Genomic DNA, 11,772 nt, shown 5'->3' with positions numbered 1-11,772 from the left:
AAACACTTGGGAGCCGTGCCAGCTCCGGTGCTTTTTATAGTTCTCCCTGGCTGTGTCGAACAGCAAAACTTAGAAACCCCCGGTACGCGGAGCCAGGAATGCCGATAACCCCCGGGACAGGGTGGCCGGGGGGGGTCCCACGCTGGCTGCCCCCCTGCTTGAGACAGAAAGTCCTTGTCAAATTCCCCTCGTCAAGAGGCCAGACAGTGCCGGGGGGCAGAGGCCAGGCCAGAGCATGGCTTTGCCGTGCAGCTTTACTGTTGCTTTATTAATTGAGAAGGCGAAACTCCATTAGTCACGCTCGTTAATGCCCGGCCCTCCAGTGCGCTTGCACCAGCCAGAGTCCTCGTGGCCGCGGGGAGCGAGGACGGGGTGAGAGACGCACCAGGGTCGGGGAATGGGGAGCCTGTGCTGCCTGCTGGGGGGGCTGGATTAGACCCCCTTCCTGGCCCAGCGATGGGTCTGGCTTCTCCAGCAAGCCCCGAACACCCACCAAGCCCCAAAGCAGGCTGGAGTGTGGGGAGCAGCTCCATCAGATGATGCACCGAGCACCCAAACCCGGCTCTGCCGCTCCACTGGAGGATGCACGGACCACCTGAAATCACTGGAAGGTCCCCCCCCATCATCCCCTGCCTCAAGCCCTCCACCTGGGTGACGAGGGCCGGCATCCCACCACCGTCCCCTCCGCTCAGCCCACCTCTCCCCCCAGCGTTCCTACTCCCTCGTGAAGCAGTAGGTGCCGTAAGTCCGCAGCTCCTTGCTGGGAAAGCCGAAGCTGCGGACGCCGGGGTCCGGCAGCCCCCCGCAGCGTTCGCGGGGGGTGATGATAGGGTACCGCACGCTGCCGTCTGCCAGCCACCCCCCGTTGCAGAGATCCAGCTGGGAAAACTTCCAGGCGGAGTAGAGCTGCCCCACTTTGGCGATGGCAGCCCCGTGGTTGCGGCACGCTTGCCCGGCCTCCTTGAAGTTCAGGTGGCCCCGGATGAAGAAGACCTCGCCTGGGGGTGGATGGGGACACGGTGGGTGAGCGGCCACCGCGGATAACCTGGGAACAACCCCAGCCCGGCTGCAAATCCGGGTGGGCATCGGGGTTCGGTGGGAGGGACGGGGGACCCCAGCACTACCTTGAAGAGCAGAGGTGAAGCAGAAAGCATCGAATCGGTCCTTCTGCTTGTCCCTGGCCCCGTAGGTCCGGACACCCGGCAGGAGGAGGCGGCCGCCGCACGGTTCCCGCGAATTGATGATGGGGTAGTGGACAGTCCCGTCGAGGATCCAGCCGGCGTTGCACCAGTCCAGACCCTCCGTCCAGGCTGCGGAGCAAGAGGCGGTTCAGCACTGACCCTTCCCTCCTCCCTGCTCCCGTGCCCATCGAGGCACATTTTGGGGGCGGATGAGGTTTTTTTAATCTTGGATGCTTCACCTTTGTAGAGCTGCTGGTAGGTGGCGAGGCGGGAGTCCTGCTGCTCGCAGGCTCGCTTGGCTTCATGGTAGTTGAATTTGTAGCGCCCGTTGCTGGGCTGGTAGGGGAAGACAACGCCTGGGGGACAGGGACAGGGACGGAGGGTGAAGGAGATGCTCTCCCCGAGGAGGCTTTGGCTTATCATCCCCAGGGATTTGGTGCTGATGATAAGGCTGGGGCGCAGGGGACACGAGGGGTGGAGGCACCCCATGGACCCCCTGTCCAGTCCGGGGTCCCCTCTCCACTCTCCCCCATATCCTTGGGGGATGTGGTGGGAGGGAGCCCAGCCTCACCTTCAAGATACAGCGTGAGTGAGACGCTCTCGTCCTCCAGCCCGTTGACGAGCTGGCAGCGGTAGCGTCCCTCGTCCTCCAGAGCCACGTCGGTGATGGTGAGCGAGGCATCGTAGCGGTGGCTGTGCCGCAGGCGCACCCGAGGGCTCAGCGGCCCGTAGTTCTTGTGGTACAGCCCGTTGGTGATGATGATGATGTTCTCCCGGTAGTTGGCTGGCTCCACCTTGCTCCACTTCACCCGGTAGTTGCGGGGCAGGGCGCGCAGGACGCAGGGCAGGGTGGCCGTGGCACCCCTCTGCGTGTGCACCGCGGTGTGGAGGGGCTCCAGCAGGTACTGCAGGCGTGGGGGGGCTGCGGCACACCTGGGCAGCCTCAGCGTCGGCTCATGGTGGAGCCTTGCTGCGGCCCCACCACCCCTTCAACCCGATGACCATCACTGGCATCTCTGGCCTGGTTTCCATCACCCATCCTGACCCCTTTTCCCTGCTCCTGCAACCCCTGGGAGGTACAGCTCAGCCCCTGCCCTGGCTGGACACCCCCACCCCCAGCATCACCTCCCTCCGCCAGTCCCGAGTCCTCCCCCCAGGCCCTGCTCCCTACCCGGGCTCCCCGTCGGCCGCTGGAAGATGCTTGATGCCGGGGGCGCTGCCAAGAGCCAGAGGGAGCCGAGCAGGAGAAGCTGGTGCATCCTTAGAGCTGGGGGGAGGATGGTGCCTGGGGGGAAGCGCAGGGGTCAGGCACCCCGGCTTCGGTGGGGACTGGAGGACGTGGCGGGGGACATCTGCAGGTCTTGCTGCTGGGGATGCCATGGGGCCGATGGATGGCCCTGCCCCGTTGGGGGCTCACCGACATTTACTGTGCAAAGGGGACATCCCCTCGCAGGAGGCCGAGCCAACAGAACATGCCTCCCCTCCTCCCCGGCACCCCGCACCTCTTACCGTCCCCAGCCACGTCCTCCGGGGAGCCACCGTTCCCATCCAACGCCTCCAGCACCCACCGCGTCCCGTCTCCGTCACAGCCGCCCCATCGTGGGGCCAAGGGCTCTGGAAAGGTCAAAGCTGCGTCGCGGTGCTGCCGGGAAGGGGGGACACGGAGACGCAGGAGGCGGCGAGCAGGTGCTCCCAGCCAGCCCCTGCCCTGTCACCGTCCCGGCGCTGGCAGCGTCCCCGCAGCCCTGTGGCCTCGTGGTCCCTCGGTGCCTGCTCCCATGGCGTGCGGGAGCGGCGAGCGCCGGCCGTGCCCTCGCTCCCTGCCCTGTCACTGTCTCTTCCCGCTTTCTTCTCTTTTTCCACCCCCCCAACACCTCCCCGAGGAACGCACGGGGAGGAGGAAGCACAATTTCCCATTGTGAGTGTCTTTCTCTTTATTGTTCTGCTCGGCAAAACAGCACCCGGCTAACAAACATCCCTTTATTTGCAGACCACAGCGTTGGGGAATTCAGGGAAAATGCAGCACCGCACAGGGCTCCGGCAGCCCCTCGGGCCGGCAAAGCCTTCCCTCGGCATCGGCCCCCCGTGCTCCCGCAGGCGTCAGGGCAATGGTTAATTTCATGGCCCCTTCTTCAAGTCTCCGGAGTGGGGGGGATGCTGCTCCCATCCTTCCTGGCTCCTGCGGGTTGTGCAAGGGGGGGTCCAGCCACTCTTGCGTCCCACCGGCCTTATCCTGCCCTGCAAAAAGGCATCGGAGAGGCTTCCCCATCGTCACCTTGGGGCCGGGATGCTGCCGGGAGCAAAACAAGGCCACACAATGGGGCTGTGTTCTGGGCTCCCTTATCTTCTCCCTCCCCCAGGGTCCATCTCCAGGGGTGGAGGAAGCTCTTCTCAAAGGAAACACAAGACAAGCAGCGTCTGTCCCCAGCACCAAAGGACACAGTGATCCCGGCTTCGCCGTGGCACGCACGGCACAGAAAACAAACCTCCCTGGGGGGAAGCGGCGCCGGGGCGTGCACTGGCTCCCCGGCCCCTTGCCCCCAGCCCGCTCCCAGCCCCTGTTCAGATTTGGCTGCTTGTACGGAGGGGTTAGTGCAATAACCTGCCCTCGCTCTGATGCCAGCAGGCTGGACTGGAAGCCTGTGAGGTTCTCCCACCTCAAAATAGTCAGTGTTTTGGCTTATTTTAATGAGCAAAATGTGGCCAGAACTTTTCTCTCCCCACGCAGAGAAAGGCTGAGCAGCAGCAGCGCTGCACGTTCCTCTCCCGCAGCTCCCCACAGTTACGTGTGGGTCTGTGGCTGTTCAGAGAGCATCCACGATCCCCCTCCATCACACTCCCTGCTCCTTCCCATGCCCACGGTGGCAAAAGCAGATCCCGACCCCTCCCAGCAGCGCCTGGCCCCGGGCAGCGGCTCGGGGCTCCTCGGCTGGAGGATGCTGTTTCCCAGCTCCGTGGTACCACCAACAAGCTGAGTCGTTTCGTGCATTTTTCCCAAGTGAAGGCAATAGCTACACCCCTCGGCTCCCACAAAACCACAGCCTGAAGCAGGACACTTGCCGGGGCCTCCAAAAGTGACTCATTCCCTTTCCCCATCCCATTGGCGTCAGGGCATGACCCCAGCCCGATGCTGCTGATCTGAGATCATAATTTGGCCTGGTGCTGCGGAAAGGAGTTACTGGAGCCACTTCCCAAACACAGGCTGTTCTACTTCTCGGCTCCTTTTCCCTTCCTCTCCCTTTTTGGGCTTTGTACCCGCTCTCGGTGCGTTACAAACACCTCTCTGCAAAAGCAGAAGCAGCCAAAGAAAAGCAAAGGAAACCCTCGTGTTCCAGGCCCCCCAACCTCTCCTGGCACGGGTTGCTGACAGCACCCCCTGACTCTGCTCCCCACCCGTGATTTTCAAGGCTCGGCTTCTCCTCCTCCTCCCCACAGGTAACCTCTTCACCAAAGTCCCCCTGAACCATCATTTTTCCCACTGACTCGGTAGTTTAAACCTGGCTTTGCTGAGCTTGCTGGACCCCCGCACCTCTGCAGCGGGTCAGTCCCACTGTGCTCGCTGCACCACCTCCCGTCCCCTCTGGCTGACCTGATCCCCCCAAACCATCACATTTCTCCTGTGCCAAACCTCCGGGAAGGTTGAAACCTCGGGCATCCCCCAGCCTCAGCTCTCCCTGCAGCTCAAATCCCACCCCGACCCTCTGGCGCGCAGCCGAGATGGATGCGGGCACCAAAAGCCCCCCGTGGTCCCCCAGCACAGGCGGCCCGAGCTCCCTGAAGTGGCAAAACCAGGTGCCGAGGCGTGCCGGGGCGGCCAGCCCCGGGGTTTCCGTGTTGGCAGCACCATCCCGCTCCCGGCCGGCTCTTCCGCCCTTGGGAAGTACCGAGGCGAAGGCAGGACCTGGCAGCGGCCCGGGCAGGCGGAGTTTGCAGCTCCAGCGCGCTTCTCCTCGTGTCTCCCCGATTTCGGGGGGGGTTTGCCTGTCCCGGCCACCCCACAACATGCCTGAGCACACTGCTGCCTCAAGGCTCCGGCTCTCCGGGCTGTGCTTCCTCCTTCAAATCCTCACCATCATCCTTTTTGCTGTCTTTGTCCGGTACAGCCCAGAGAGCAGCCCCGGCCTCTGCTCCCAGCAGCTGAACTGCAGCTGGAGAAACCAGGACTCGGGTTTTCAGCACCCCCGTGAGTACCCCCGGCCCCGGGTGGGTGCAGAGAGAGGCTCTACCTGGTCCCCAGGCATTGCTGGGGGGGTGACACAGGATGTCACCGTGTTAGCTCCAAGCTGCAGACCTGTCACACCGTCCAGCTCTAGTTTGGACTCCAGAGTAAAACAGAGGAGGGGGAACATCAAGCCATAGGGTTGGGGTACCGATGCATCCCCCCGAGGAGGGGTTGGTGGGTGGAAAGCGGACGTGCTGCAAGGATTTCCCACATGCTTGGGCAAAGCTAGGCTGGAAACGGATATTTGGGTCTAGGACATGCATTTCAGCAGCTGGAGCACAGAGGGGATCACTCGGTGCAGTGATAAACCTGGGATTATCCTCCCATCCGCAGGCAGGGAGCACGGCAGCTGCTCCTGGCACTTTGGGGTCTGCAAAGCTTCCCAGTGAGTAGTTTTGCGGTGCCAAGGGATTTGCACCGAGCCCCTTTCACAGAGGATTCGGCTCCCTCGGTGCGGCCACGGTGTCTAACGCGGGGTTGGGGCTCTGCCCCCGCCGGGAGCATCCTCCTGCGTGTCGGGCATCGCTGCAAAACTCATCCTTGGCTGGGGGATGAGGGCTTGGCCCCGGCTTTTCCCAGGCAAGGCAGGCGATTCGAAAGGAACCTCCGCAGCGCCGTGGCCGAGGGAGGGGAGCTGAGCCCAGCCGGGCTGCCCGGCAGGCAGCAGGCAGGTTCTCCCGGTTTCGCCTGCCCACGTCACCCCACCCGGTGCAGGCAGTGACTCACGGCTCCGGCGCATGGGGAAGGATGGGACACAGCTCTCGGCATGGCTGAGGGGTGCAAAGGGCATTTAGCCCAAGCGAGAATCAGGTCCCTCCTCCTCTGATTTGCCACCAAACGGTACTAGACTGGTCCCATTTTTCTGTTCACTCTTCTGGTCCTCTTGTCCCATGAAGCAGGACGTGATGTTTTCAGGAGCAGCGGAGAGGTCCCGGGGGGTGGCTGACGTCTCAGACCCACCTTCATGCTGGTGTGATGGGTGCAGATGGCTCTTGGCCACCCCAAGAGGTTTCTGGGCTGCAGGGTGAACCACGTGCATGTACCGAGGTGTCTGCACAGGGCGGCTGTAAAGAGGGGGGCCAGGAGCCACTACAAAGGGTGTCGGGGGCCACGCCGGGCGTATATGGCTTTACCCGTCACTAGCACAAGCAGCAACCGCTCATGTTCTCTGCTGGAGATCTCCAAGGGAGATCCAAGGGCAGATCCACCACGGTTCCAGAGACACGTGGGTGGAGCAAGGCTGATTTATATCAGCTGAAGCCTTCAGCTCCCCCAAACCTGTTCGAGCAGGGGGTGGCTGTGCCCCCTCACGGGGACCGGCAGGCAGGGGGTGGCTGCCTGCCCTTGATGCCTCCAGACCCATCCTTCTGCCTCTCCTCCACCAGGTTTCCGGGATGTCCACCTCCAAGCTCTCCTTGGCTTCGGGCTCCTCATGGCCTTCCTCGGCCGCTATGGGCCGGGCAGCGTGGCCATCAGCATCCTCATCGTGGCCTTCGCCATCCAGTGGGCCGTACTGATCCAGGGGTTTTTATACTTCTTCCTGAATGGCAAAATCTACGTGGGAGCTCAGAGGTAAGGCGGGAGGGAGCTGCTGCTTCCCGGCCATCATCGTCCCAGGCCCAGCCCTGGCACACTGGCTCCCTCCTCTGTAAAACTCGCAGCTCTGCTTTGGAGGAGGATTATGAGGACAAGTAGGACCAGGCTTCTGGGTTATTTGCGTACCACTCTAGTGAGGGCCATGCGAGTACTGCCCATGCTACAGGAGGCATTCAGGGGGGCACACCAGCCCCCACCTGCCTCAAGCTCAGCTGTCCCTTTGTCACCAACGCTGCAAGGCTCGGGCTGCCTGTTCAGCTTGCAGGGGCGGTGGGACGCAGGGTCCGGGCTGCAGGCTCAGCTCCCGTCCCCCCCTCAAACCCTGCTCTCCCCAGCTCCCGCGCTCCCCCCCCGGCAGCGCTGGGTCCAGCCCCACGCCTTCCCTCTCCTTCCCAGCATGGTCAGTGCCGACTTCTGCACCGCAGCCGTTCTGGTCTCCTCCGGGGCTCTTCTGGGCAGGGTAAACCCTGTCCAGATGCTGCTGCTGACCCTGCTGGGAGTCACCCTCTTCACTCTCAACGAATACATCCTGCTCAGTCTCATGGGGGTGAGTCACTGTTTGGGGGGGGCCCACCAGAAAAGGGGGTAAACATGGGTTTAGGCTCCTCCTGTCAAGACCTGCCTTATCTGTAGAGACAAACCCCGCTTCCTGCACAGCATTTTTCTGTACTCTCCAGGTAAGCGACAGCGGGGGTTCCTTGACCGTCCACACCTTCGGTGCTTATTTCGGCTTGTTGGTTTCACGGATCTTGCACCAGCCCCACAGGGACAAGAGGAAAGAGCAGCAGGACGCGGGGCACCAGCCAGATGTCTTTGCTGTGGTCGGTATGGGAGCTCAAATCCTCCAACACCGGAGTCACAGACATGGTCACCAACATTAGGACAGCGTGGCTGTGGTTTTGACCAGCAGAGCCCTGCAAACCATCAAGGGCAGAGGTTTTCCACCTCCCGGGGGGCCTGTCCTAGGGCTACACCACACTCTCCAGGAAAAAGCTTTTCCTCGAGTCCAACCCGAGCCTCCCTCACTGCAAGCTACAGCCGCTGGCACCTCTTGGTACTAGCAAGAAGTTTCTTTCCCATGAGGGATCACCCCCAACATCAAAACCTGCCTGTTCCCCTTCCCCGCAGGAACCATCTACCTGTGGATCTTCTGGCCCAGCTTCACCTCAGCCACCACAGCCCGTGACAACACGGAGCCCTGGGCACTGCTCAACGCGTACTTCTCGCTGGCGGCGAGCACCCTGGCCACCTTTGTCCTCTCGCCTGTCCTCTACGAGGAGAGCACCCTGCGGATGGTAGGTCCTCCCCCGGGACGAACCCAAGTCTCGTGAACAGCCCAAGTCCTGTCCTACAGGGATGGCGAGCATGAATACACCCGGGGCAAAAGGGGATGCCCGTTAGGCTTTCTTAGGTTCGTTAAGACCCAGTTTGATACCCGAGGAAGCCCAACCCCCACCAGGCCCCATAGTGGTGTCCTCCACGCGGCCAATTCCCCCGACCATGTCTTGTTCCATCAGGTTCAGATCCAGGATGCCACCTTGGCCAGCGTGGCCATGATGGGTATGGCTGGGGAGATGCTCGTCACCCCCTTCGGGGCCCTCAGCGCAGGGTTTCTGGCCGGCCTGATCCCCCCACTCGGCTTCAGATTCCTCACGGTGAGTCGCCCCGGCACAGCCGAGGACACCAGTCCCAGCTCAGGGGAGCACCCTGCTTTGACAACTTGAAGCTCCCAAACCTTCAAACCCCGAGCTGCAGCGCAGCCTCCCTGGGCAAGCAATGCCCGTCCGAACCCCGGCTCCTCCTTCACGCTCTCTCCAGCCCGTCCTGCGCTCCAGGCTGAAAACCCAGGACACGTGTGGGGTTCACAACATCCACGGGCTGCCGGGGATCCTGGGCGCCTTGCTGGGGACGCTGCTGGCGGCACTGGCCACTGCAGATGCTTATGGTGGCAGGTGAGAAGAGCCGGATTTAGGGGTGCCAGTGACCCCACGCACCAAACTGGGGCCACCACAACCCCTGAAATCGAGGATGCTCCATGCACCCTCCGTTACAGCACCCTCATTTCCCTGCCCAGGAGAACAAGCTCCCCAGAAACCTGTCTCCTGTTTGCAGACTGGAGCTCGTGTTCCCGCTGGTGGCCCAGGGCAGCCGGACAGCCAGCGACCAGGCGCTCTGCCAGCTCTGCGCCCTGCCCGTCACCCTGCTGCTCGCCGCGCTCGGGGGCAGCCTCACGGGTGAGTCCAGCCTCCGGGTGGGATGGGACGGAGGCTGCGAAGGGATATTGATGGATTTGGGGGAAAAACCAGGCGCAGCCCCAAAGCAGACCCTCCCTATCAGCTGGGGAGGGGGGGCAGAGCCCGGCAGTGCTCGGCGCTGCGCAAACCCGCCCCCCGGGGCCGGGGCTGGGGCTCCCCCCGGGGCCGGGGCTGGGGCTCCCCCCGGGGCCGGGGCTCCCCGCAGCCCAGCCCAGCGCTGCCGCTAGATGTCAGGGGAAGCCCGGCGAGAGGAGCCGGGCTGGACCGGCCGCCCGGCTCTCAGCCGCCCTCGCCCGGCTTTCGGCATCCTCAGGAGCCGTCCTGCAAATGAAGGGGCTGAGGTCTCCCCCGGACACGCGGTACCTGGAAAACACGGTCCTCTGGGAGGTAAAGCGAGGGGGGGTTGCTGGTAAAAAAGGGGTTTACGGGGCTCAGGCAGCTGCAGGGTTTGGATGCTCCTTCCCTGGCTGCCTGTGCCCTGCCTCCTCTAGCAGCAGCGTTTGGGGTGGGACACGGCTTAATTAAAGCCCCCCAGGTCCTCCCCCATCCAGTCCTGATTTGCCCCGAGCAGGGCCCATTTCTGCCCCTCTCCGTGTCTCTGTGTCTTCCTCCGCAGGTGGCTGAGGAAGGATGCGACCCTGGGGCGAGCAGAAAGGAGCTGGGCACCAGCACCTTGGTGTAATGACCCCGACCCCTCGGTGAGGTCCTGCACCACCGGGCTGGACCCTCTGCCGGCATTGCCAGGGCTGGCCAGCTTCTGGCAGCCTGAATTTCCCAGCAGCCTGCTCTGGAGACAGCCAGCCTGGTCCCCATGTGGGGCCCAGCTCCTGGTCCCAAAGGTTTTGGGAGCAGCCGGGTGCCCACGGGCCTTTGCAGGGGGAAGAGGTGCTGCAGTGATACGGGTGCTTGCAGTGGGAGCGACCCGCCTTGCTCCAGGGACGCCTCAGGGTGTCCAGACTTGGCTCAGTCTCTGCTCCGTGCCTCAGTTTCCCCATCCATTGCTCTCCAAAGAGAGGAAGGCAATGAGGAGGCTGTGTTGGGGAAGGGGTGTACCAGGCTCCACAGAGAGCAGCAAAGACTTGCTACGGACACTTTTGCACACAGCAATTAAAACATATAGATCTTTTGTAGCTTTAGGATTTGCCAGTGAATTCACACAGCATCTGCCTGGCTTTGCTGGCTGAGTTTCCTTCAGGTTTCCTTCAGGGGAGGAAAGCAAAGCCCCCGGGACCCCCCTTCACCCTAAAGACGGATGCTGTGGGTTTCACCGTTGTTCCATCCCCGCCATCGTCCCCCCGCCGAGGGGGGTACCCTCCTGGAGCCGTGGCCACCAGAGGGTGCGACAGCCCTGAGCAACCAGCACCCAGGGGCAAGAGCAGGGTGACACCGGGGTCCCCAGCACAGGGGTGACCCCTGCCTTCCCCTTACCACCCACCGCCTTGCACTGGGGACTTGGCCAGGCCAAGAAAAAGCCCCCCTCCTCAAAGCAGGAGAGTCCCCCGCAGCACTCAGCCCTGTTGGGAGAGGGATGTTCCCCTGGCTGTTGCAGTCCCCAGGTCCCCCTGCTCTCCAGGACCCCCAGCAGCACCCAGCACCCCGGCTCCACATGCCCCCCACCCCGAGAGGCTCTCACCCTGCCTGCCTGTCCTAGGTGTGGGCAGCAGCCCCCAAACCTCCTGCCCAGGAGCTGGTTCGAGCACCCTGGGACCGTGGCAGCTCGAGCGAAGCCAAGGCGGGTCCTGCAGCACCTGGAGCAAGGGTGCAGCCCCAAAGGGCTGCCGGAGGGGCGACGGTGGCTGTGCTGGGGGTCCCCAGTGGGAGGAGGCCTGGGGGGGACCCACCTCTCGGGAGCCCAGGGGCGGCTGCCAGACGCTTTCACACCTCCGGCGCCAGACTCCGGCGCTCGCCATGTGGGGTTCCCGCAGGCACAGGGGTCCCCAGCTGCCAGCACCATCCCCTGGGGAGGGGGCCACATCCCCATCCTTCGCAGAGGGGTCAGGGGGCCCAGGGCCAGCGCAGTGAGGTTTGGGGTGAGCGATTCGCTACCCAACCAAAGTAGCCGCATTCAGGACCATCTTGTTTTAATATGTGTCGCCGTTGAAACACAAAGGTTTTTTAAAATGATTGCATCAAAGAGGCAAAAAGTGAATAAAAGTCATTTGGTTGCAGGCTGCCCATAAAACATCACTTTTAAACAGGGCTTTTTATCCTTTCTAAAAGGAATTAAATCAAATGAGAGAAAACCTGGAGTGTGAAGCATTGCTCTGCAGCAGAAATTCAAGACGACTCACTTTGGTATAAATCAAACCATTCACTTTAACTTTTCCAGTTTCAGTTCGTTACAGAAAACCTGGCGAAATCAACGTATCTGCTAAACGCTTTGGGGCCACTGAATTTCCACGACAAAACACAGGCAAGCGGGCCACGCAGCTCCGTTCCCCGGGGAGGGTTTCTGCTGTCCCTGATCTGCGCAGAGACCCCAGCCCCACTCCACGCTCGGGTGGCGGGGGGGGACACA

The 11,772-nt window shown here is 62.6% G+C and overlaps 2 protein-coding genes across 5 annotated transcripts; one reads left to right on the top strand and one right to left on the bottom strand.

Annotated features, from left to right (window-relative positions):
* Positions 1–197: 197 nt before the first annotated feature.
* On the bottom strand, positions 198–4,269 carry HAPLN2 (hyaluronan and proteoglycan link protein 2). Its single transcript, XM_064474807.1, has 6 exons — positions 2,691–4,269; positions 2,353–2,466; positions 1,753–2,103; positions 1,421–1,537; positions 1,125–1,310; positions 198–998 (listed from the first exon to the last, which is right to left on the bottom strand). The coding sequence occupies exons 2-6, from the start codon at positions 2,438–2,440 to the stop codon at positions 715–717; spliced, it is 1,026 nt and encodes a 341-aa protein (XP_064330877.1). The 5' UTR covers positions 2,441–2,466; positions 2,691–4,269; the 3' UTR covers positions 198–714.
* Positions 4,270–5,088: 819 nt separating this feature from the next.
* RHBG (Rh family B glycoprotein) lies at positions 5,089–11,535 on the top strand. 4 transcript variants are annotated; one of them, XM_064475022.1, is made up of 10 exons: positions 5,110–5,364; positions 6,789–6,975; positions 7,396–7,546; positions 7,677–7,824; positions 8,128–8,294; positions 8,517–8,654; positions 8,818–8,951; positions 9,112–9,233; positions 9,568–9,641; positions 9,871–11,535. In XM_064475022.1, exons 1-10 carry the CDS (start codon positions 5,184–5,186, stop codon positions 9,934–9,936), a joined length of 1,368 nt encoding a protein of 455 aa, XP_064331092.1. In that variant the 5' UTR covers positions 5,110–5,183; the 3' UTR covers positions 9,937–11,535. The 4 variants fall into 4 exon arrangements, 3 of the variants coding, with proteins under 3 accessions (XP_064331092.1, XP_064331091.1, XP_064331090.1); XR_010376540.1 differs by having other exon boundaries at positions 5,089–5,364; positions 9,112–9,641; positions 9,871–9,946; XM_064475021.1 differs by having other exon boundaries at positions 9,568–11,535.
* The last annotated feature ends 237 nt before the right edge of the window (positions 11,536–11,772 follow it).

This window comes from Phalacrocorax carbo, chromosome 28, assembly GCF_963921805.1.
Source record: "Phalacrocorax carbo chromosome 28, bPhaCar2.1, whole genome shotgun sequence".
Lineage (NCBI taxonomy): Eukaryota > Metazoa > Chordata > Aves > Suliformes > Phalacrocoracidae > Phalacrocorax > Phalacrocorax carbo.
Note: the sequence above shows the minus strand (reverse complement) of the source record. Positions and strands in the feature narration are given on the sequence as shown.

What these genes read in the sequence shown, in the direction of transcription:
- HAPLN2 (XM_064474807.1), bottom strand. Translation starts at nt 2,440, where the DNA reads ATGCACCAGCTTCTCCTGCTCGGCTCCCTCTGGCTCTTGGCAGCGCCC. An exon ending in GCGGCCGACGGGGAGCCCGG is followed by an intron (nt 2,104 to 2,352) that starts GTAGGGAGCAGG and finishes GGTGTGCCGCAG; the next exon opens with CCCCCCCACGCCTGCAGTAC. An exon ending in ACTCACGCTGTATCTTGAAG is followed by an intron (nt 1,538 to 1,752) that starts GTGAGGCTGGGC and finishes CCTGTCCCCCAG; the next exon opens with GCGTTGTCTTCCCCTACCAG.
- RHBG (XM_064475020.1), top strand. Translation starts at nt 5,184, where the DNA reads ATGCCTGAGCACACTGCTGCCTCAAGGCTCCGGCTCTCCGGGCTGTGC. An exon ending in TCCTGCTCAGTCTCATGGGG is followed by an intron (nt 7,547 to 7,676) that starts GTGAGTCACTGT and finishes TGTACTCTCCAG; the next exon opens with GTAAGCGACAGCGGGGGTTC. An exon ending in TCGGCTTCAGATTCCTCACG is followed by an intron (nt 8,655 to 8,817) that starts GTGAGTCGCCCC and finishes CGCTCTCTCCAG; the next exon opens with CCCGTCCTGCGCTCCAGGCT.